The 23,698-nt window shown below is 45.6% G+C and overlaps 1 protein-coding gene across 1 annotated transcript; it reads left to right on the top strand.

The window, feature by feature from the left end:
• The first annotated feature begins 1,157 nt into the window (after positions 1-1,157).
• LOC120750719 (cystatin-like) lies at positions 1,158-3,474 on the top strand. Its single transcript, XM_040059680.1, has 3 exons — positions 1,158-1,440; positions 1,927-2,040; positions 3,070-3,474. The coding sequence occupies exons 1-3, from the start codon at positions 1,201-1,203 to the stop codon at positions 3,145-3,147; spliced, it is 432 nt and encodes a 143-aa protein (XP_039915614.1). The 5' UTR covers positions 1,158-1,200; the 3' UTR covers positions 3,148-3,474.
• The last annotated feature ends 20,224 nt before the right edge of the window (positions 3,475-23,698 follow it).

Below are 23,698 nucleotides of genomic sequence, written 5' to 3'. Positions count from 1 at the left end.
GATGGCACACAGTATTACAAATTTTTGCAATGTTATCATGAGTCTTCTGTTGCTTGGTAATTCTTTAATTACCAGCTTCTTTGTTTATCTGGTTATTTGTGAATTTCTGGTTTATATTTTTAAACGAGCACCTCTGATAAAGCAAGGTAGTTGCACTATTCAAAACAAAAGGACAAAATGCAGCTTTATTTCATGAACCAGGTACCCTTTATTCGTAGGTGTAGAACATTTTTTTTTTTTGCCAAGCCTTTCTTTCTCTTCATAATTGTTTTGTTTTAAGTCCTGATTTTGTGGAGTTTGGACTGGCAGTAGTCAACAAATGCAGTTTGTTTCTGTTTGGGCATCTGCAGGTGATAAACTACTGTTCATCCTGGGGCTTTGAGCAGCCTGGTCCTAGTGGAAGGTATCCCTGTCCATGGCAGGGGGGTTGGAATGAAAAGATCTTTGAGGTCCCTTCTAGCCCAAGCCATTCTATGATTATTTCTCTCACTACAAGAACGATCTCAATATCCTGTCAGTGTTGACAACTCAGCTTGTTGCCAGCTGCAGGGATTTTTCCATGCTGGATATTGCTGGCATGCAGGCAGCCTTTCCCATCAGCAGACAAGGATATTCAGGTGCAAAACCTCCTCCTCTGTCAGCCTAACAACTCCAGGAGGCCTTAAAACTCACCGGAGCTGCCTCCCTCATGCTATATTAAGTCCTGTCTTTCCAAACTTAGGGTTCCTGATGGGGTGGGGTGAGGGAGATAATGTTGGTGTTTATGGGAGCAGCTGGGAAGCGAGCCCATCCGTCTGGGAAGCCGCTTCGGCCCCTCGAAGCGTAGGTGAGGCAACAGCAGCGCTGCGGAGGCAGAGGTAGGAAATTATTCTCAAGGTGTTTTGTGCTGGGAACAACGCCGGTAGCTTAAAATGCTCTGTGGCTTTTATTTTCCCGTCGCAGTAGATAGAAATAAGCACAAGAATAACCCACGAGGAGGCAGAGTCTGAAAAAGCCTCTAATTTCCCCTGCCCGTGCGGGAAAGCATCCTCCGCCTTCTCCTCCACTTTGCCCCCCCTTCTCCCTGATCCTGCGGAAGCCCTTGGCCAAAGCCACCGGGGCGGGCCGGGCCGGGCCGGGGCTCGGCCCAAAACACTGCCCGCCCCGCCCCGCGGCCTTAAAAAGGCGGCGGCCGTGAGTGGGAGTTGGCACAGCGGAGCCATGGCGGCTGAGAGAGTGCTTGTGGTAGTGCTGCTGGCGGCGGTCCTACTCTTCTTCGCCGGCGCTGTGCGAGGCGGCGAGCTCCGGCCGCGGCTGGTGGGCGCCCCGCAAACCATCGACGACCCCGAGAACGATGAGGGGCTGGAGCGGGCTCTGCAGTTCGCCATGACGGCGTACAACAGGGCCAGCAACGACATGTATTCCAGCCGGGTGGTGCGGATCATCAGCGCCAAGAGGCAGGTGAGCGACCCGGGGAGGGGGGGGGGTGAGGGGATGGTACTCTCTATTAGGGGGGCTGGGAATGAGGCCGGCCGGATTCCTTTGGAGGAAGGGCATACCTGCAAGCTGTCGTTTTTTTTCCTCACAGAGAGTGAATAAAAGCCCCTTTTTATATCTTGGCTTCTCAGTCTGAGTGACCTTGAGTGCTGCAGGCTATGGAAGGAGCCAGTGGCTTCCCTGTGTTGTTCATGAGTTAAAACGTCTCTTTATTGCTAAGGAAACTGCTTTGTGGGACATGTTTACTTGGATTTTGTTTCCTGTTTCTAAGGAGGTGCCACGTGCCGCTTGCATGGAGGTTGCCACATGCAGTTCTCTTTGTACTTTCGGAGTCTGTTTTCCATCATGTAACAGGGACACTGCCTGCCTCTCTGCCAGGCTTCTCTCGGCAGAGAGCCCTTTTCCGTGTGCTGTGAGTAAAGTTGCCTCTTGCAACTTGTCTTGTTGCAGATCGTGGCTGGAGTCAAGTACATAATGAAAGTGGAGATTGCCCGGACAACCTGCACAAAGCCAGCAACTGATATTCAGCACTGTGCTTTCCATGAGGAGCCCCAGATGGCCAAGGTAGGCTCCAGGGCACAGCCTGCTGACCCCTAGCCCTCCCTGTTTCAACCCCGTCCCACTGGCTGTCCTTGTACAGAGGACTGTGGTCAGTGTCCCCTGTCTGCCTCAGCCGACATCAGAGACCTTATGCCTTTATATTTAACACGGCAAAGCAAATTTTGCACTTGCAGAACTTGTCTTGCCAGTTGGCGTCAGAGAAGGGAGGGCCTTTTGGCTATTTTGTAAGTGTGGCTCAGGCTGGAGGAATGCATGTGTCTCAGTCCTGTCAAGAAGTAGTCATGTTCTGGATCAGAAGGGTATGTGGAGGAAACTCTGCCAAGCCTACAGGCCTCCTGGCTCTCAGTCCAGGGTCCTCAGTCCCCATAGAATTCTCATCTCTTCTTTCCCGTGGTGATGTAAACGTGGTGTAAACATTCTTGGTATGCTTTCCTGTGGGGCTTGTGTTGCTGTGAATAGAGCTTTGGGCAAAGCACTGCCCAAAAGAAGCAGATCACTCCTCTACTGTCCCACCAAGCACTTACACAGGCATTTTGTAATGAGTAATTGAGCTTTTTGGGTGGGAGCACCAGACATGTCTGCCTTCATCTGGCCTGAGTTTTTCCATAGTGTGTCATTCCTTCTGTTGATGGCAGCAAGAGGATGTATGTGCCCTTTGTTCCTGCATGTGTGAGGGGTGTAGCTGCATATAAGAGAAACACAGAACTGGTGTGTACCATTATGGCAACTGCAGTGATTTGACACAGGTCCATGTGGCTTAGCTGTGCCTATGGGCTTATGTTTGAGTATTATCCATGCTGAAAGCTTTCCTCTGTGTGTGGATAAAGGAGATAACCCGATCCTCAGCATGCTGACTGCTCAGCTTTATTTCTTAAGGTTTATTTAAGAGATGTGACTCACTCTGAGCACTGCTGCTCCAGAATACTTGTCTGAAGAGGGCAAATCTAGAGCACTACAGGACTGTAGAACAGTGGTAAATGACACTGTTTCATGCTCTTATTCTCCTAACCACATTTTTCTTTCTTTCCTTAGCACACCACTTGCAACTTCATAGTGTTGAATGTTCCTTGGCGAAACCAAGTGGAGCTGCTGGAGAGCAAGTGCCAGTAAGCCTACCTAGATTCCAGCAGAGATGAGCAACCAGTTGTTCAAATTTAAAAGAAAAAGGCAGTAACGCAAATTGAGATGGACTTTATCAATGCCTGTAACTTGGCTACTGACTACTTGGCCTGTTCTATGCAAATTAAACCATGTAACTTCACTTTTAAAGCACAGTATGAGCTCAACTTTTCTTCTTTGGCATTATTATTTTAGAGATGCTGTTTTGGTCTTCTGCAGCTTTCCCAATGAATTCACTTCAGCATCAGAATTCTTATTAAAACCCCTTGGTATCTGTATTAAGTGACTACTGTAAACATTAAAACTTAATAATTGCCATGATGTGTGGTTTTCTTTGATCAAATGCTGTCTTGGAGGGAAGGTTTGCTTTTAGTTGTCACCTATGCTATCCTGCCCAAAGAATGAGAAGGAATATTGGGTTCTGATCACAGAGGAGACAAGCCATGTCTGCTTACCCCTTAGCCTGGCCTCTGGTTTTGAGTAAAAGATGGAAGCCTTAGCTGTTTTCACTGAAGGAACTCTGCTTTGAAAAATGCTTGATCTTGGGAAGATTAGCTGAAGTTGGTCCTGAGACTATAGTGGTTTTGGATCCTGGCTGCTGTACTGGTCTGTTCTAAGGCTGTAAGGAAGGAGGAGGCTCCCCTTGAAAAAGTGACATGTTAAGGTAGTAGGGGAAAAGTGCCAGGTCAAGAGAGAGTCTTGGGAGTGGGTGAAGGTGCTGAGGTGAACAGTGGGGATGCTTCTTGTTTTTTCACAGTCCTGATAAAATAGGAAATACTCTATCTTGTGTTTTTGCTTTTCTGTATTTTGAAGTAAATCTTTTCCTTTTGGTGTAAATCTCACCCATGGATACAGTGAGTCCAGCTCCTTAGGAGTGCATCTTCTGTGAGTTGTACTTCTCCCAAGGGAAATGTCACTTCCTATCATGGGAAGGGTTTGCCAAGCTTGCATTGAACAATAGGCAACACCTTGATTTCTGTTGTTGGGAGGATGAGCTGGTTACCTGACACCAAAGATTTGCATCTGGGTTGTCCTCAGATCCAATAGGTATAAATCCCCATTTTCTCTCCTTGTCACCCCATTCTCAGTGCTCTGCATGAAGGTGGCCTGTTTCTTCTTGTCAGTTAGGTCAGTGACTTCATGTTTCCATCTGCTGACCCTGGCAATCCTGGGTCAGGCTGCTCAGTTGTCCTTCATACATGCTTATTCCCTGGCTTCTGTCTGCACAAGCACAGGGCAGTGGTGGAGGGATTCTCTCATGCATTAGGTGAATTTGCCTCTGTTAATCTTCTATCCTCTTAGTTTGAGGATGGGTAATTGCACAGGTCTCCTTCAAAAAGAGTCTAGGAAAGAAATGAAGGTGCAGATATATATAATGAGGCACTTGCAGTACTTTGTTGTATTTATTAACCAGCAGCTCAGAACAGCATGGGGGAAAAGAGTGGCTATGCCAGAGAAAGTGAGAGTTTTGAGTGTTAGGAGCTCTTGAATCCAGAGATGTTGCATTTTCCTATTGAAATGCCAGAGACTAAGGGCATGAATGAATGGCACAGATTAATCCCATGCTCACAGGCTGCTGAGTGTCAGCCTTGGTGATTATCCCACATGGAGAAATGCCAAAAAAAGCCTGACCTAATTTAAACACGTGCTGTGGGCTGTGTTACTTTGCATTTGCAACACGCTAAGAGCATTAATGGAAGTTCCCTGCCAAGAGCTTTTTGCTTCTCAGGTCTTTTTTGCTTGGCTGGTTGCAGGGACTGAACACTGAGTCCTCATTTTTAGCTGCATTCTCTGCCTGACTTTTTCAAATGTTGGCGTTGGATGTGAGCAGGTGACCAGGGAAGCGCTTGTTTCATGTAGTCTCTTGTTTTGCTTTGCTTGCATCTGATACATCAGTTCTGGGGACATTCTTCCTGGAACTTAGTAGGGTCAGAATTTTTCTGCTGCAACAGCTCATGAACCCAAGGCTTTTTCCTGGCTCTGGTTCTCAGGGACAGATTTAGGGCCAACCATGTGAGAAGTGTAGCTCTCCTTAGCAGTGTCTGCACTTCTAGGCCTGTGCTTATATGGACTTGTGGCTCCCAGCTCCTGGGTCATGGCCCTACAGGGTTTTTCTGAGATTCTTCAAGTTGTATCAGCACTCTTGCCAGGTATGGACACTTTCCTGTGTACACAGCTCAAATGGCAATATCCTGCAGTTATGGAAGGATTTGTGGATGTGAGGATTTGTGTCACCCTGCAGCCTTCAGTCTGGGTCACCCACTGCTGTTGCTGATGTGAATGCACTCAAGGTGTATTCTTTAGCGTAAAACATGGAGACCTCTCAGTAAGTGTTTAAAGATGCTTGGTTGTATTCATTATTAACATGCAATACCTTAGAATGCCTGTGGATCCTTCAGAAGGTCAAATTTAGCAATCAATCACACAGCCAGTTTTGAATCTTGGTGCTTTATGTCTTGACACAGGAGAGGGAAGACTTCATGTCCCTTTCCTCATGGGATGCAATGGTCACCTGGAGATCATTTCTGCTGGGTTGAGCAGGGAAAGTGTCTTAAGTTGGATTACTGCTGGCAATGCTGAACCTTTCTATGACTCTTATCACTCAGCTTTGGTGGTGGCCTACAGATGAGAAGGTGGGAGGACAGGTGCCTGCTTCTCTTCTCTGGGCAGCATTGTCCCAGCTGGGCAAGGAAGGGTGAGGAGGAGGACTCTACTTGAGTGAGAAGAGCAGCAAACCTGCAGGCTCCACAGTGCAAATCCCTTCTGAGTGTCTCCCTGCTGACCCTCTGGCATGGGTTATGGCTGACTGGGACAGCAGACCCTGGGGCAGGACCCAGGGCTTGAGGTGACACATGCTAAAGCTGTCTTCTGTGTCATCGCTCACTCACAGGGCATTGCCCAACTTCTGTGAGCTGGTGGGCTCTTGCTGGGTAGCATTTTGCAGCAGGGAAGAAAAAGAGAAGCTTAGCTGCTTATCCCTGTGATAAACAGGCATGTGCTGGACACTATTTTTAAGCTTTCTGGAGGCAGATGTGGGCGTGTGTGAGCACAGGGCTGATGATGGGGAAAACCTTCCCTTGCTTTTAGCTGAAGAACTCCCAGTGGTTCATGATGTCCTCACTGTACCATGCCTTGCTGGGAGGCACTGTCCTCTCTTCCCCACGAGCTGAGAAACTTCATACCTTGTGCCCTGCCATCTCCACCACTTTTCAGCATCCAGCTGCAGAAGAAATTTGAACTCAGACGAGGTCAAGGAATGGATTTTATATCTTGAGTATAAAAGCTAGCACGAGAAGAGTTGTTTCAGTGAAATAGTGATGCTTACACCAAGCATGTCCCTCTCCCATGTCCTAGGTGGTCTCTTCATCTATACAAGTGAGTAGTGGGGTTTTTTTCCCTTCTTGTGGGGCCAAGGAGGGAAACCCTGACATCCCTGGAGGAAAATTACCTTCTCCAAGTGCCAGAACTGGCAAAAACCAGGAAGAGGCTGGAGAAAAGAATTGGCTGGGCTTTAAGGGTGACTTTGGTTCGCAAATGCAGCCATGCTGTTCTGAGCACGTCCAGAGCTAGGGGACAGATACTCTTCAGATACCACGCTGTAGCTCACCTGAATGACATTGGATGTACCAAGCTCCATCTGTGCAGAATCAGAGTTTGGTGAGTTTGGGGGTCGCAGAGCTGGTTCCAGAAGAGATATGTGGGAATTTTTCACGAACAGGCTTCTCTCAAGACAAGCCATAGCCTATAAAATGAAATTAGCTTTGGGCCTCTGAGCATGACTTAGCTGGGCAGGTTGGTTAATTACACTGACCTTCTCTTAATAGAACTCATGGGACTGGTTAAGATGACTACAGATTTTCCTTGCTGAACAGTAGGTCTTTTCACTGCTTTCTGTGTTAGCCAGATAACATAGATGTAAATGTTTTTCCTATTTAATCTGACATTTTCAGTTTCTGCTGTACACCCCAGATGGTTTGGTGCAAATGATTTCTTCTGTGAGATGTTGAGAGAATAATGAAACATGATGTTTCTACAGCTCTGACACACTTTTTGCCCATCTGCTTGCATGAACAAAACAATCTGAGATCCCAGTTTGCTAGGAAATTGTAGAACAGACAAGAAACTTATTTGCTCTGTGCTCTGTAAACTACTTTCCAGATGCAGGAAATGCTTCTTGCAGAGGCTTGTGCTATGAAAGCAAGAGATTCAGGTATTAGAGGACAAGTGGTCTGGAGGGGTCAGATTCACCAGGGAAGCGACCTGCTGTAAACCAATTTTTTCACTTGGTCACAAAGATTGTCATCTCAGTGCTAACTGCAGAGCTTCTCAGCTGATAATGGGGGGAGAGGTGGGAGGAAAAATACCTGACAGTTTTTCAGGTGCTCCACTGAGCATCCTCCATCTATCAACAGAGCCAGTTTGATTGGGAAATAGAATGAGCAGTGAGTGTGAAATTAAACACTGACCCCAGACTGACATGTTTTGGTCACATTCTATTCAACTTGGTCTGAAATACTGACACAGGCAAGCAAGGTTTATATATTTAATTTTATTTTTTTATCTTTATAATGAATATTGAGGGAATCCCTACCACTGGGTAAGATCCTGCGCGATGGCATCTGAAACCAGCACTGAAACTGCAGATGTGACCAGATGTCCCTCTGGGCTGCTCTTCCCTGGGCTTAATCATTAGTATCTGCATTTTACTCAGGCATTTGTATTATCTTGTGGAAGATACAGTTTCACAAGTCTTCCTGAAACACACACTGACCATCACACTTGTGCCTCCCAGGAAGAGAGAAAAAGGCACTGCTGCTGCACATGGTATGGTTAGCAGGGAGGAGCAGGGCAAGCAACAGTATTGGATCAATTTCCCCCAGATCCCTGGGACTAAGTCGAGCTTTCATTTCTCAGCTCTTGTAGCCTCGTACGTGTAACATAAAATCTTTCCACAAGGGGTCAGCATCTTACAGGAGATGCACAGGAATGGGCGACAGCCCGGTTTCTCACCCTCAGTAACAGGAAGGCAGCACCAAGCATCTGCCATAGCCATGATCGTTATCCCTGAAGGTAATCGTCTATCTGCTTCCAGGTGCTTGCTGGAAGAAGGTCTGATCCAGCCTGCCTGAAGCTTGCTTTGATCACCTGGGCAAAAGTACACTACCAGAGACTGGTCAGTGTCCCCTGGTCAGTCAGGGAGACTGAAAGAACTACATCAATTATCCCCTCAGAATCCTGGATGTCCCCAACAGATGCTCTCTTGAAGGATCAGCACCCATTTTTGCAGCTCTTTGCCGGGGTATTTCCACTGCCAACAGACACTTCTCAGTTGTGTCCAGGTGTTATGCAAACTGAAGCAAATTACTCTAATTTTACCCCATCTTCTTGTCCTGTTTCTGAAGAGAATTGTTTGTTTAAGTGTGATGAGCAAACCTGAATGTATCTGCCCCTAGGTGGAGTGTTTACAATGTTCTCTGAGATTATGACAAAGATTGGTTTTGTTGCTATGGGATTCCTATTCACTCTGAAATAGAAAATGTGTTTTTTTCAATAGCTCAGATGTGATGGAAACAGTTGGAGAGCTTCTGCTGTGTCCCTGCAAACAGAAATCCTGAAGCTGTGTAAGCTAGTGTGAGCATTGGGATATTGAAATATGAGCATCCTTGACCACTAGTCCTCCACTGCCTTTATACCTGGCAGGTGCCTGGAGAAGTAGTCTAACCCGGAGACTGACAAACTGTGTTTGTGGCTGCTACAAATTTTATACAGGTACTAACATAAATATGTGCAGGGAAGGACTATGAACTTTCCTGAGCTCTGCTGAAAATGTTACACTGAAGATAGCTCTTTACATTTAGCCCTTCAGGAAAACCAGGATCAGATAGAAAAATATTAACTTTTTTTGGTGAAATAATCAGAGGTTTTTCAGTATGCTGCTCTAAGAAAAGAAGGATGTTATAATAGTTTAAGGACAGATTAATTTAGTGACTCATTAGATCTCTGGTCTAATTGAAATGCAACCTATTGTGCTTTTGAAGAACTTTACACAGCCTTCCCAAAAACAGCTGCTGACATGTGTCCTGCTTGTAAATATTGGAGCTACTGAACACAGTCACACCCTGCCATGGGCAGGTAAACCAGTGCCTGCAGACACTGAAAATGCCCTTTTTTTGATCTGAGTGGCATTTAATACTGGCAAATAAGCATCAAGTGGGAAATTGTCTTTATGCTGCCCCAAATATGTTTCAGGGCCACATGCAAAGCCAGCCAAAGTTTTATGTGCACTTCTGAAATCAGTGGTGAATTGCTGCTGACTGCCGGAGGCCTCTGAGGGTCTTCAGGTTGCCATGACCTTCCTCGACAAAGTGCCTTTATAAAGGCACCATGGGTCTCAGAGGCACAGGCACTCCCCTATGATTTAGTGCTCTTGTGATGGTTCCTGGGGCAACCGAGCCTTAGCACCTCTAGTGATTTCAGCAGGGCAGAGGCTGCAAAGGCAGCTTAGCCAAGCTTTTCCTCTTAAAGGTGGCACAGGAACACTAAGCAGGAAGCAGTTCTTGGTCTTTCAGGGCTTCTTTATTCCTCAGAGGCAGTCTACAAAAAAACCTGGAGGCTCTCAGGTGCCCTGATTTTATGCTGAATTGTAGGGGTGGGGATTACAACGTGGGCCAATAGGAAATGGAATTTGAATAACAACCAATTAGGGGAAGGATCCAAATGTGACCAATGGGGGAAGAGAAAAACCAGGAAGTAAGGGTTCTACCAATGGGGGTTGAGAAATTTGCATGGGGGCAAGTGCTCATGGGGTTTCTCTGCTCTTTGCTCACCCTAACCAGAGGCGGGCTTCACTGATACACTCCTATAGAGGTGTTCCACTCATCTATACCTTGCTCTTTCTCCATGGGAGAGCACACTGCTCTCTGGGGGCCCCAGGGGCTCCTACAACGAATGTCTTCCAAACCCTGGGAAATTACTGCCCCAAACTAAATGAGATCTAGAGAATTCACTTTATGTAAATTCCTGGGAGTATCCCATGGGTTATTCAAACAAAAGCCTTTTTCTATTGGGCTTCTGGACCCTCAGTCTATTGACTTGCATAAATCTTGTTTGCTTTGGAATTGAAAGTAGCTCCCTTAACTGCATCAGCATAAAGAAAGCATCTCATTTTCTGCAAGTCTTTTTTTAAAGGAGGACTGAGATTAAATAGCTGGCAACTCAAGCAGATATAAAAGGCTGTGTTGTGGCAATGCAAATGATGTGATATATATGGCATAATTGGGATTCTTGTGCAGAAGAAATGAAAATCAGGATGGCTTTTTTTCTTTGCTTGCTGCTTGCTTTGCTCACTTCTGGGATGTTGTGCCATCCATTAAGAGGTCATCCCCTGTGAAGTTGAAAGTCCCCACTTTGATGCAAGACTGGGAAAACTGCAAATTGTCTCTTATCAAATGGTAAAGGTTGGTGTGATGGTTTGAGTGTTTACTCTGATGTGAGATAGGATTAGGAGAAAAAAGGCAAGCCGGCCCAAACTTAAAAGTACAAATAGATTTATTAACACACACCAAAAGGAGAAAATGAGAATCAAAACGAAATTTTCAAAACTCTTCCTCCCCCAGAAGGTGTTCACTTTCCCACAAACAACATAGACAAAACCTGGGGTTTTCAGTCAGTTTCACCATTTAAAAATAATCTTTCATCAGTTCTTTAAGAGAGGAGTCTCAGAACCTCCATGGAGATTCCCCACTGACAACATAGAATAGTTCTCTTGTGGGTCTCCGTGATATGTGTCCTAAAGTTAATTCGTGTTAAGCAATAAAATATATAATTCGTTCGCAGCAGAATATAATAATGTATCACATAGCATTAATCTACTTTAAACTAAAAGGTGTGTACAGGGTTAACTGAGACGAAAGCTGCACGGAGGGGCACGGGGAATTTCTGCCGGAAATCGTTGTAAAGACAGCACAAAAGAACAGAAAAGGGAGATGGGTGTCCTGATGATCTCCTGATTGTATCAGATCACTATCTTATCTCTTCCGGCCCGATGTTACCATTTCCAAAACTTCTCCAACGCAGCAATCAGGACATTGTTCTGCTTTTGAGGAACTATTCAACGGACCCCGGACATGGACATGAATATCTAATAAAGCTACCGTGAGGCACAGGTCTCACGGTCTCAGTCAGCCCTCAGCAAGAGACTGTATAAAAATCTGCAGTATGAGACCCAGTTTGTGAACTGAGGGGGTAACAGGCTGGCGTAGTCAGTTACTGTGTTCACCCAGTGCCGAAGTCCTGGGATTCGATGCTGTCCCTTTTAATTGTGGCTACCGGAGACTGTGTTTGAGTCTCAAATAAAATTCTAAATTTTGATTTACTGAATTTGGCTTATCGAGTTTATTACATCTCTCAAAAAGACAGCTGCCCAGGAACCTGCCTTTGTGAAGTCCTTCCCATTAGCAGCTTTCCCAACACTGCATATGGGTCATGTCTGCTTATTTAGGGTACTGTTTAAGGATGCCTCTTTTAGTATAAAACAAAGATTCCCTTCTTCTATTTCCAAAACAACTTCATCTCAAAAACTAGAGATCTCCTTTTTCCCTAAGAGCAAAGGGCTTCAATCCACAACTTTTAATTAGAGCCATGCACCCCCCCAAACAGCATTCATATGTTACAGAAAATAGTCCATTCTCCATGGTTTCACAAGAGCATTCCAGTCAACAAGGCAACTCTTCACTCCTTTGTCCTACTTAGGACTTTCACTCTCTCTCCACTGACTTCATGCTGTGTCTTCTCTGTGTTCACTCTGTCCCTTTTCTTCTCGCTCACACACAGAAGGATTAGTGCTCCGGAAGTTTCATTTTGTATCAGGAAAGAGTTAAACTTTGCCCAGGTCCTCGCTCTCTGCTGCAGCTCACAGTGTCAGATCTTTCACCAAATTTTTGGGGGGTGGCGGGGTGGGGGGGCAGACCAAAGCACCTGAGAAAACAGCGCTTAAGAATGGAAGCAGTCAGGATCACAAATGCCTATAAATGCCTGCTGCCCACCCTTCGGTCTCAGGGGGCCCAGCCCAGACTCTAGGCTGCTCCTGGGGATCCCGGGGGCGGAGGGGAAACATCTCCTCCCAGCCCTGGCTGGCAGCGTGGGCATATGACAGGGCTTTTCCTCCCCTCCCCCGCTGGCAGCTGCCACCAGCCTGCTCATGGCAAGCCCAGTGGGGCAGTGGGGCCTGGCCTGCCCAGCTGCTGCCCAGCTGGTGTTACCTGCTAGCAAGTCAGAAGGAAAAGGGAAATTTCCCAGGCTTCTCCTGATTTTAAAGCCTGTGTGTTCCCAGAGGTCTGTCATCTTTCTAATTGGTCAATCAAGCTGTCAACTCTAATGTTGTCAGTTGCTTATTAGCTTTTGCTATCCATGCTAAACCAGCACAGTTGGGAAAGTGCAAATATTAATTGGGAGTGCTTGGCTGGGGATGGTTCTGCCTGTGCCCAGGTCAGGCAAGGCAAAAATTCTTGTTTTCTGCTAACAACCAAAGTTTAATGAGGTGGATGTGAGTGAAAACAAAGTGTTGAGCAAAGGATGGGGCCTCTTGATTGCATGACCCAGTGCCAGCTGTGGTGTTATGAGGGTGATGTCTGGGGGAACTAGGATGTCCCCTCCAAAACCACCTGTGGGCTGTTCAGAAGACCTTTTTCCTTTCTGGAGTCCCCAGAGAGCTCTGCACAAGATCCTTTCTCTTCAGTGCTTGCTTGGGGTGGTGGAAGGCTAAATCTCTTACTTCTCTGAAGGCAAAACAGCTAAAGAGCTGCTGAGCAGCTACTGAAGAGCAGAAAGTTTGTAGTGATTCTTGTCTTGTCACCAGCTGCATCTCAGTCCTCAGTTACTGGGTTTCAAAAGAAATCTGCAGTAAAAGCATAGACAAACTCATAATTATTATTCCCTACTCTTCAATTTTAGGAGAAAATAATAGTGAGACTGAAGGAAGCCTTTTGGTTTCTGTGCTTAATACAGAATGGTTGAACCCTTGGTCAGAGCTAACTCTGTGCTTTGAGACCATTGCCAGAGCAAAGAAGTTGTTTTTTCACACTCAGGTGTGAGGTTTTTGTCCTTTTTATCTAGATTCGTTTACCAGCTACCATTTTTTGAGGATTTTGAGATCTGAGCGAACACTTCACTAATTTTAGTTCATCTCAGAAGTAACTTGATTTTATCATTGTCTTACTTTTAATGACTTTAGGGTTATTTTTATAGGCCAGTTTTGCTGCTCAATTTTTATTATTATGGAGTACCATAAAAGGTGGATAAGACTTTCAGACTGCACCAAAACCTAATAGCTTTGAAAATAAAAGATGTCTAAGGATGGTGTCTGGTTACTTGGTTCTCCTAAGGTCCCTTCTCCCTTGCAAGGCAGAGCTCAGCACAGACACCAGTAGCTCCCAAGGCAGAAGCCATGTGTGTATCAAAATGGCACCTTATTTGAAGGAACCTCTCAGGCTGTGAGGGATGGAAAAGGAAGGTCTGGGGATGTTTACACAAATTTGGTGGTGTTTAGAGCAAGAGTGACAGTGCCACTTTTTCTCCCTGATTGCCTGCCACCACTCCTGCAAGGATGCACAAACTGCTGCCTGAACTGTGTTTATTTATAGCCCTTCATAAAACAAATTACCCAAACGTCATGAAATGGTGGTGTTATTGTTAGTGCATTTCCTCCTTTTTTAGCATGCCCTGAGCTCTTGCACTGTCAGGGCAATAGAAAGGCAGTAGAAAGCGTGTGGCCTTTTACCAGCCATGGCACAAATCACATTTACTGGGTTGTGCTAGAGCTGCAGTAACATTTCTTCAAACACCCAGCCCTGCAGGCCTGAAAGAAGTGTTTTTGCAGGAGCCGAGAGGGTGCCAAGGAAAGACGAATTGCTGATCCTGGAGGGAAATGTGCCCCACACTAATCTGGCTGCTGCATAGTAACTGGAATGGCTGGGGTGGTGGATGGATCAGGAGAAAATGGATTGCATGCACAGAGGAGTTCATGGGCCAGGACAAATTGTGGCTCACCCCTTTTGTGCTGGGGAAGAATTGTCTTCTCCGTGTTTGTGAAGTGCCCCAGGCCTATGCACACAGGAGAGGTGATTGGGCTCAAGCGTTTCCCTGAGAGGCTCATCCTGGAGAATGGATGACACAAGAGGACCTAAGAGCAGATTCTTAGTAGTACAGGAAGGTCTGCATCAGTCTGTGACTCTTCCAAGGATGTGATAGTGGATGCTGTGGCTCTCCTGTTGCAGGCTTCAGGTTGTCGCGTGACTGCCACTGCTCACCTGAGTCCTAGTGGACGTTCAGAGTTGGTGACCTTCAACATTAAATTCTGGACACCCGTGTCCAACTTCTCCACATCCACCCAGAAAGCAAGCATGGAGGTCCATGAATCCCTATCTATTGCAGATGGTCCACTGCAGGTTTTGGGAGGTCCTTTGTTGGTGCTGAGGTTTACACCTTGGCAAGGTTGGCTCGTGGGTGTTCTTGGCTTGGCAGAGAGCCTTGGTGGAGGCAACAGGGAGCCAAACTGCTTCCCAGAGGGGACAGAGTGCCCCAGAAACCAGGACTGGATCCTAACAGACTTGTTTTCTGGCTCTGCAACTGGCCTTTCCGGTGATCTTGGGCAAGTTCCTTCATCTTTCTGTGCCTCAGTTTCCTTAGCCTTCCTTTTCTGCCTTCTCCTTAACAAGCCAGACATGCTGACAGTTGGCTGAAATCTTAGAGACATTTGTGAAGATAAAGCTGGAACTGAAATATTTTATTTATGATTGATTCTGGAGACTATCAGATGAAGAAGTGATAATAATTCAAAGTCAGACTGGATGGGGCTCTGAGCAACCTGATCTAGTGGGAAATGTCCCTGCTTACTGCATGGGGTTGGACTACATGGCCTTCAAAGTCCCTTCCAACCCAAAACCCCATTCTATGATTCTGTGATAATGTGGTGCTCCTCTCTTACCCAAAATAAAAATCCCAGACTCATTTGGGACCTGCTGGTAGATGTAAATATTCACTGCTGTGGTTACACAGGAGCCGAGCTCTTATTTGTCAGGGCAATTTTGTCAATATGTAACTTTTAATTTGTTCTCACAACCACAGAATAAACTGTCTCATCATAATATAATTTTCAGGGTTTGCAGAGAAACATTTACTAACTCACTCAATCTGACTCTTATGAAACATGGGTCATTTTACTACTTGGAGAAATTAATTGTGCTGTACAGTGTCTGCATCTTTCCACCTACACACTTTGATGAAATGTTAGGATTGTTTTTGTTAGGTAGTGCTGCTTATGCCTCAGCAATTTCCAATGAATATCTGACTATAAATTACTGAGATGCTTTCCCAGTGAGTTAAAAAATTATTTAGGATAGGCTTTTTTCATTCCCTTTACAGGAAAAGAATAATTTCAGGCAGGGTAGGGTAGGACTCTTGCTTTCCATAAACAGATGCAGGATTTTTTTTTTTTTTTCCTGGTGTTGAAGTTTTGATTTATTTAAAAGTTTTACACTGAACAAATTACTAGCGTCTGCTGTGCACATGAGAATGTGCAATTAGTTATTTCTTCTGTGCTTTTGCAAACTTGCTCTAAGGAGGTTTGAGTAGTGAGGAACCAATAAGAACCCGTGAAGATTCACATTCCTCTTGATCTGGTTTGGATGCTAGTACTGTTTTCAGAAGTCAGGAGGTACTGTTGGGAGGACAACAAAGAAACACCCAGATGTGTCTTAGAGGGGCAGACAAATAGAATCACAGAATGGGACAGGCTGGAAGGCACCACAGTGCGTCATCTGGTCCAACCTCCCTGCTTAAGTAGGTTCATCCTCTAACACATTGCACAGGATTACCTCTAGACAGTTCTTGAATATTTTTTTTAATATTTCAGTGAAGGAGACACCACAACCTCTCTGGGCCACCTGTTCTTCCTCATGTTCAGGCGGAACTTCCTGCATTCTAATTACTGCCTTTTGCCTCTCATCCTGTTGCTCAGCATCACCAAGCAGAGCCTTTCTCCATCCCCCTGGCTCCCATAGATGATGTATGCAAAATGATCTATCAAATCTTCCAGGGAAGAGCCATATGAGGGTAACACCAGAATGGATATCTCTCAGGTGGTGCAAGACCTTGGCCAGGGATACAGATCTGTTTTCTGCTGCACAGCTGAGTCTCAGCCAGGGGCTGGTAGCTGGGGGCTCAGGGTTTCAGGCTGCAGCCTAAAGGGCCTGGCTACACTGGGGATGTGTCTTGGTTTGAAAAGACAGCTGTCTGCCAGGGAAAGCTGGAGCTTCCCTGGGAATGGAGTACGTAAACTGCACCCCCACCCCCCCTTCCAAATCATTATAATTTTGAAATTAGGGGCTTTCAGGCAAAGATATGAGAACAGGAATAACAGTTCTTTACTAGGAATATTAAAAATACAAATGTAGTAGTACAAAAACCCCAAGAAAACAAAAATCCTAGAAACCCTGACAGAGTCAGAATATGACTTGACACCCTGTTGGTCAGGGTGTTGGAAGCAGTCCAAATAAGTCCTCCTGTAGTAACAGATGTGGTTCTGTTGGAGTAGAGATGATCCTGTGGAAGGGTCCAGTGGTGGCGAGATGGATTCAGTCTTCCTCTGGGAAATCCAGTGGAGAAACAGGCTGTCCTGCTGTGCTGAATTTCAGCTTTTATCTAGGTAGGAATGCTTGGCCCCTCCCACTGGGTGGAGCAGCTCACAATGGGATGTTATAATGTTATCAGTCATGTGGTGAGCCTTAATGGCCCATTAACAGAAGATATCCCCCGGAGGGAGGATTGGTCCTAGAAGAGATAAGGAACATTGCTCCATCTGGTTTTAACAGCTGGTCCATTAACAGAAGGCACCTGCCGCCTCCCCCAGAGTTAAAAGAAAAAACACCTCTTCAACTGGTTTCAACAGATTGGAAATAGAATACATGCTTTTGGTTATATATTGCAACCCAAGACAGGATGAAAGCAGAAGTGACAATCAGGGCAAGCCAAGAGCTGTCATCTCCTGCCATACCCACTGCTACTCATGGGGCTGGCAATCCCCTTCCAGCAGAGCCAGTGTCACTCCATCCCCATTTTTTGCAGCCCTGTGCAAATAAGTAGAGAGGACAGGTTGCTGCTGATTCCTACCTGCATCCTCCTGGCTTCCTCCCCATCTATCATGTTCTTCCTTGTTTTTCAAAGAGTGCATTTTTCATTCCTTTTGTCAGCTACAAATACTGGTAATTGAGGCAAGCTGGGAGTGACACCTCCCTGACAGGCTGCAGAAGCATCAAATGTTTAATTGGCTGCTCCACCCCAGGCTAAATAAACCCTCAGTGCCTCAGCCTTGAGTGTTTAATCAGAGGAGTTAAACATTCAGGGAATTGGATCACTTGATCTCTTTGCTTAGAAGTTTTTCTGCTTCTCCTTGATGAGCCAGACATGTTGATAGTTGGCAGAAATCTTAGAGACATTTGTGCACTAAAAAGCTGGAGCTGATTTTTATTTTTATTTTTATTTTTTTTCTGATTGATTCTGGAGACTATAAGATGAAGAACTTGTTGAAAAATGGGAGTGTGGTTCAAGCTCTCTGATATTAGATTTTCTTTCTGAACACATCCTTCTCAACACAATTGTGATTCCTATTTATGGAGAGAAATTACTTTTCACTCAGGACTGCTGGAAAACACAACCCAACAGGAATTCACAACTTTTCTACCTCTTGCTTTTCCCTCTCTGCTCCTTTTTGGCTGCATGTCACTCCTGAGCAGCTGCAGCAGGAGAGATGGGATCCATGAATCACTGCCTTGAGGAAAATGTAGATGTTCCTCTCATTTTGTTCAGGAAGGAAGTTGAGTAATGCCATATGCAGGTGTTAAGTGCAGGTGTGTTTGTGGAATGAACCCCTGGCCGGCTGTAGGTTGGACCTGGCAGAAATCTTGGAGGCAGAAGTTTGACAGTGTGGTATTGATTTCACATTATCTAATTCTTGATGAAAACATTAGACCTTTGGATGATGGTGTTCTTAATTTTGTCAAGTGAAGAATGTGTCAGGGTGTCAGCTGAGATGGTTTGAAAGCATTGCTCCTCTCAGGCCTAGGGGAGTTTTTTCCAAGAGCTTCAAGTGGAAGGCAGATGATTTGCAATTGCTTTTTGTTCTGAAGTGAGACACTGAAATGAAAAACATCTTTGATGTATTAATTGCAAATAAATGATTAGCAATGATAAAAGTTTCCTGCTTAATTAGATTTCAAAATGAAAACTGTGTAGAGATGATCACTAGCCTAAGGTGCCACTTTTGTTACAAAAAGACATCCCATAATTCATAAACTTCTTTACTTTGTGAAGGGGAAGAAGAGGAAGCTTTTCTGTCCCTCCCACCTCCTTTAATTATTATCTGAACCAGCATTAGGTCATAGAAAATAGACCCATAGTGATGAATAGGGAATGAGATTTTGTTCTGCCTCTGGCTGTCATGCAACGTTCATACTTTTGAGGGATTTTTGCTCCATCTCTGCAAGCTTCATGCACTAATTCTCTCATTTTATCGGCACAAACCACAACATTTTCTGCAGGACAGAGTCCTCCAGGGCTCTGGCCCATGGTGCTCCGGGGAACCTGGTGTACTGGGGTCACTGCTGAGGTAAAATAAGTGCTTTATACTGTTAATCAAGTGCTCATTATACCTTGGACCCCTTGGATCTCTCTTCATAAAATAGTTCATATAATTTTCAGGTGATTTAGCTCTTACTATTATTCCTTTAAAATATGAATTAAAACTTTCCTTTCAAAGAGAAGAATGGATGTACTTGTATAAAGAAAAAGTGAAATGAAACATCTGAATCACTTTGACCTACCCAGTTCTACTGAAAAAATTTCATACAATTTGTGATTCATGTCAGCACCTCCAAAACCATGTTATTTCCATCAAATTGATGATGTGTCCTTTTTCCTTCCAGCTTCTAATGAATTACATTCTCACTACAAATTGGATCATCCAGCTGGCCACTGGAAGGTCAGGGATGTTTGTGTGGGTGGGGATCTTCCAAAGCTAAAGGAAGGCATGGGTTGTTCTGTTCTTGCAGCTCTCCTTGTAGCCCTGAGCTCCCTCTGGCTTTCCTCCCACAGCTGAGGGACTGCTCCACACTCTTGGACCTTCCCTTGCCCCTCTTATTGATGTCTCATCCCTTGTGGAACCCTCTCCAGCCCTGTGGTTTCTGTCCCTGTGCAGTATTTCCAGCTGGGTGCTGCTTCAGCTTTTTGCCCCACTCACTTTCAAAGTTGCCCCTGTGATGCATCCTGCCTGATAGGCAGAGAACAATGTGACTTCTCTTGAGCTTGCCATAAGGAAAAGTCCAAAGGCCAAACCAGGTATGTGCATTTTGATCTACTCCACAGGGGACAATAGGGCAGTAACAATAATCTTCAAAAGTAACGCAAGGGCTGACAAGTTGGCTAACCCAGCGTGGGTAGCTCCTTAGCCTGACATGCTCACGCAGGCCAAGACATCGCATGGGTTTTTCCACCAAAATGCGCACATGCTGCAGAAGCAGTTCCAACTAACGGCCACTGAGGCTCGTGAGATTGTTGAGTAGTGCAACAACTGTCATGCCCTTGGTGCGCCATTGGCGGCAGGGGTTAACTCCAGGGGCCTTAAAGCCTTGGAGCTTTGGCAGACCGATGTCACCCAGGTCGCCGAGTTTGGCCGGCTCAAGTATGTGCATATCACGGTGGACACATTCTTCTCTGTGATGTGGGCTTCAGCTCACACTAGAAAGCTCACGATGTCATTGCCCACTGGAGGCAGGCCTTTGCCGTTCTTGGCATACCTTCTGCTGTGAAAACCGACAATTGTCCTGCTTATGCCTCGCAGCAGGTACGGCAGTTCCTACAGTTGTGGGGTGTGTCACGTAACTTTGGTATCCCTCATTCTCCGACAGGACAGGCGATTGTAGAATGCACTCACGGTACACTCAAGCATGTTCTTCAAAAACAAAAACGGGGAATGCAGGGTGAAACCCCGCACAGTCGGTTGGCAAAGGCTTTGTACACCATCAATCACCTTATGGTGCCGCAGAACTCAAATAATCCTGTCATTTTGAACCATCATCTCACGTTGCAGGCTTTGGACAATGTGCATCAGCCTCAAACGAAGGTTCAGGTCCAAAATTTAGTCATCAAGCAATGGGCAGGACCCTATGACCTTATCGCTATGGGGCATGGGTATGTGTGCGTGTCCACAGATACTGGGATATCCTGGATACCTTCAAAGTGTGTCCGTCCTGACCTGCAACTGCAGAGGCAGAATTCAGCCAACAGGCAAGGTAGAAGCCGTGATCATATATATTCCCTTTGTAAATTTGTTAATTTTTCTTTTTCTGTTTTTCTTTTTTGAAAGGTTAAAAAGGTGAGATGTCACCCTGGTTTTCCTGAGTTTTTTTAAAGCCTTCTGATTGTTCATAAGATGGAGTCAGTCTCTAGCTTCTGCACAATATTAGGAGCAGTTTTCGCTTTTTCTCACATATGGTAACATAAACCTTTTGTTTTTCATTCCCTGTCCTTTGTTTACATATTTCTAACCTGAAAACAATTGTAACTGACAGCTGGTCTGGCCATTCAGCTGGGAGGTGATAACCCCAAAAGCCAATCCACAACCAGACCCACAAATGTATAAAAAGTAAGAAATAAACAGGCAGAGGGGCTCTTGGCCTTGGCTCGGCTTTGAGCTCTCTCTGAGAAGCAACTCTGCCCTGCAAATCTCTGGTCTCCATGTGATTGCTTTGCATACCGCGATCACAGGAGAGCAATGAGATTAACATGCTGCACAAGATCAGAGTCTTACTCAGTTTGGTGGAAACCTCTGGAGCAGAATGGGTCGGCTGTGAATTCAAACCAGGGTGTTTCGCACTTCTGTTCCATGAACAGAATTTTATCAGCTCTCCAGCTCTCTGGATGTCCTGGTTTAGGGACAAATTTGGGAGAAAACCCCTGAATAGGATCCCTCTGGGAAGCAAACCCAAATGGCCCCTCCCTCCAACCGGTCCAGTAAAAAACTACTTTGGTGAAAAGTGGAAAAAACTATTTTACTTAAACAAAGTGCATAGAAGTATAAAGAATGAATAATATGAAACAATAAAACCTCTCGTTCTGGAGTGAGATGGCAAATTGAGAAAGTTCTTGCCATGGATGTAGCTCGGCGCTCTCTCTGTCTTTTATCAGTCCCAGTCCCAGTCCCTCCGGTGCTGCTGGAAAATGCTGAGGTCCAGGCCCCGGTGGGCCACAGGTGCAAGCCCCCAGTGCTCCCCTGGGTTTTCAGTCCAGAGCAGGTTTAAACAGTTCCAAGAAAAAGGAAAAAAAAAAAAGTCCAGGGAACTTCTCTGCCCTAGCTAGCTGAAACTAACTAAAAGCAAAAAAAGTCTCTGTCCTGCATTCTCTCCAAGCCTCCGGTGAACACCCCGTCTGGAGAAGAATGTGTAGGAGTCAGGGAGTTTTCTCAAAACAAACTCCACGCTTCTCCTTGCTCTTAGAACCAGTCTTAAAGGCACAGATCTCAATATACAGCACAAACAGAACAGATGATTGGGGATACAAGCATCATAAAGTCACCCTAGCACATTCCACCCCTTATCCCCATATCGTCAACTTACCAAAACTTATATATATATTCTAGCTCCATACACACATATATCTATATAAAAACAATATGCAATATACAGCTACATACAGACAGTGGCAGTAACATTCAGCACACAGTGATAGTTACACACAGTTCTCACCCAACCATCAGATCTCCCTGGGGTACACATCATGTGGTTCCATCTTTCTGCATTACCCATCATGTGCAACCTGGTCCCTGAGCAAAGACAATCCCACAGATGAGTTTGTCTGTACTTGAAGCAGAATTAATCCAAACTGTCTTCCCTAACAAACCTCTTACATGTACTACTGGGACTTTCTCTCCATCTACTGTATGTAGGGGCTCAGATGGGGCAGAGCCTGCTCTGTTGGTGGAACATCGGATGGTAACTAACCAAGTGGCCTTTGCTAGATGCTGTTCCCAATTTTTGAATGATCCCCCACCCAGTGGTTTCAGGGTGGTTTTTAACAGTCCATTGTATCTTTCCACTTCCCCTGAAGCTGGTGCATGATAGGGTATATGGTACACCCACTCAATGCCATGTTCCTTAGCCCAGCTGTTGATGAGGCTGCTCTTCAAATTAGTTCCATTGTCTCATGGAGAGCCTCTCAGGGGTACCATGCCTCTAAAGAACTTGTTTTTCAAGGCCTAGAATGGTGTTATGGTCAGTAGCATGAGGCATAGGGTGGGTCTCCAGCCATCCTGTCGTGGCTTCCACCATTGTGAGTGCATAGTGCTTACCTTGGCATGTCTGGGGCAGTGTAATATAATCAATCTGCCAGGCTTCTCCATACATAATACTTGGACTACCACCTGCCATACCATAGGGGCTTCACCCGCTTGGCCTGCTTTATTGCAGCACACGTCTCACAGTCATGGATAACCTGAGAAATACTGTCCATGGTTAGATCCTCCCCTTGGTCTCATACACACTTATAGGTGGCATCTCTGCCCTGATGACCTGAGGCATCATGGGCCCATTGAGTTAGGAACAACTCTCCCTTGTGTTACCAATCTAAGTCTATCTTTGATACCTCTATCTTTGCAGCCTGATCTTCCTGCTTGTTGTTTCGGTGCTCCTCATTAGCCTGACTCTTGGGGACATGGACATCTATGTGACGGACTTTCACAGGTAGCTTTTCTACCCAACTGGCAATGTCTTTCCACTCATCAGCAGCCCAGATTGGCTTTCCCCTATGCTGCCAGTTGGCCTTCTTTCACTTCTCCAGCTATCCCCATAGAGCATTGGCTACCATCCACGAATCAGTGTAGAGGTAGAGCTTTGGACACTTCTCTCTTTCAGCAATGTCCAGGGCCAATTGAAGATCGTTGAGCTCAGCGAGTTGGCTTGACTCACGTTCTCCTTCAGTGGCTTGTGCAACCTGTCGTGTAGGTCTCCATACAGCTGCTTTCCACTTTCATTTCATCCCAACAATATGACAGGAACTGTCAGTGAAAAGCGCGTATCATGTTTCTTCTGCTGGCAGTTGGTTGTATGGTGGAGCTTCTTCAGCACGTGTCACTTGCTCTTGTTCCTCTTCATCAGTGAAACAAAAGTTTTTAACTTCAGGCCAGTTTTTACCTTCAGGCCAGTTTGTAATTATTTCCAAAATCCCAGGACGATTCGGGTTTTTTGGGGGTTAGGTTTGGTTTAGTTTTTTTTTTCCCTATAGAATTTTTCCACCCCATAAGTTGCTAAGAGACTAAATACTGATGCTAAGAGGGTGCTTGACCCACACAAAAAATAGTGGCCAAGGGTGGGGGAAGTTCACATAAGTTTGGGGGAGGGAAAAGCACAGTGCTGCGGGAGCTGAGCATGCTTTTTTTCCAGCTCTCATCATTGGAGAGGCACGGTTGGACAGCTGCTTGCTGCGTGAGGAGTTCACT

The sequence above is a fragment of the Hirundo rustica genome, chromosome 3, assembly GCF_015227805.2.
Source record: "Hirundo rustica isolate bHirRus1 chromosome 3, bHirRus1.pri.v3, whole genome shotgun sequence".
NCBI classification, from domain to species: Eukaryota; Metazoa; Chordata; class Aves; order Passeriformes; family Hirundinidae; genus Hirundo; species Hirundo rustica.
This window is presented reverse-complemented; position numbering and strand designations above follow the sequence as displayed.

Excerpts from the sequence above, each read along its gene's own strand:
- LOC120750719 (XM_040059680.1), top strand. The coding sequence starts at position 1,201 with ATGGCGGCTGAGAGAGTGCTTGTGGTAGTGCTGCTGGCGGCGGTCCTA. Across the intron at positions 1,441-1,926 it reads TCATCAGCGCCAAGAGGCAG|ATCGTGGCTGGAGTCAAGTA; the intron begins GTGAGCGACCCG and ends GTCTTGTTGCAG. Across the intron at positions 2,041-3,069 it reads AGGAGCCCCAGATGGCCAAG|CACACCACTTGCAACTTCAT; the intron begins GTAGGCTCCAGG and ends TTCTTTCCTTAG.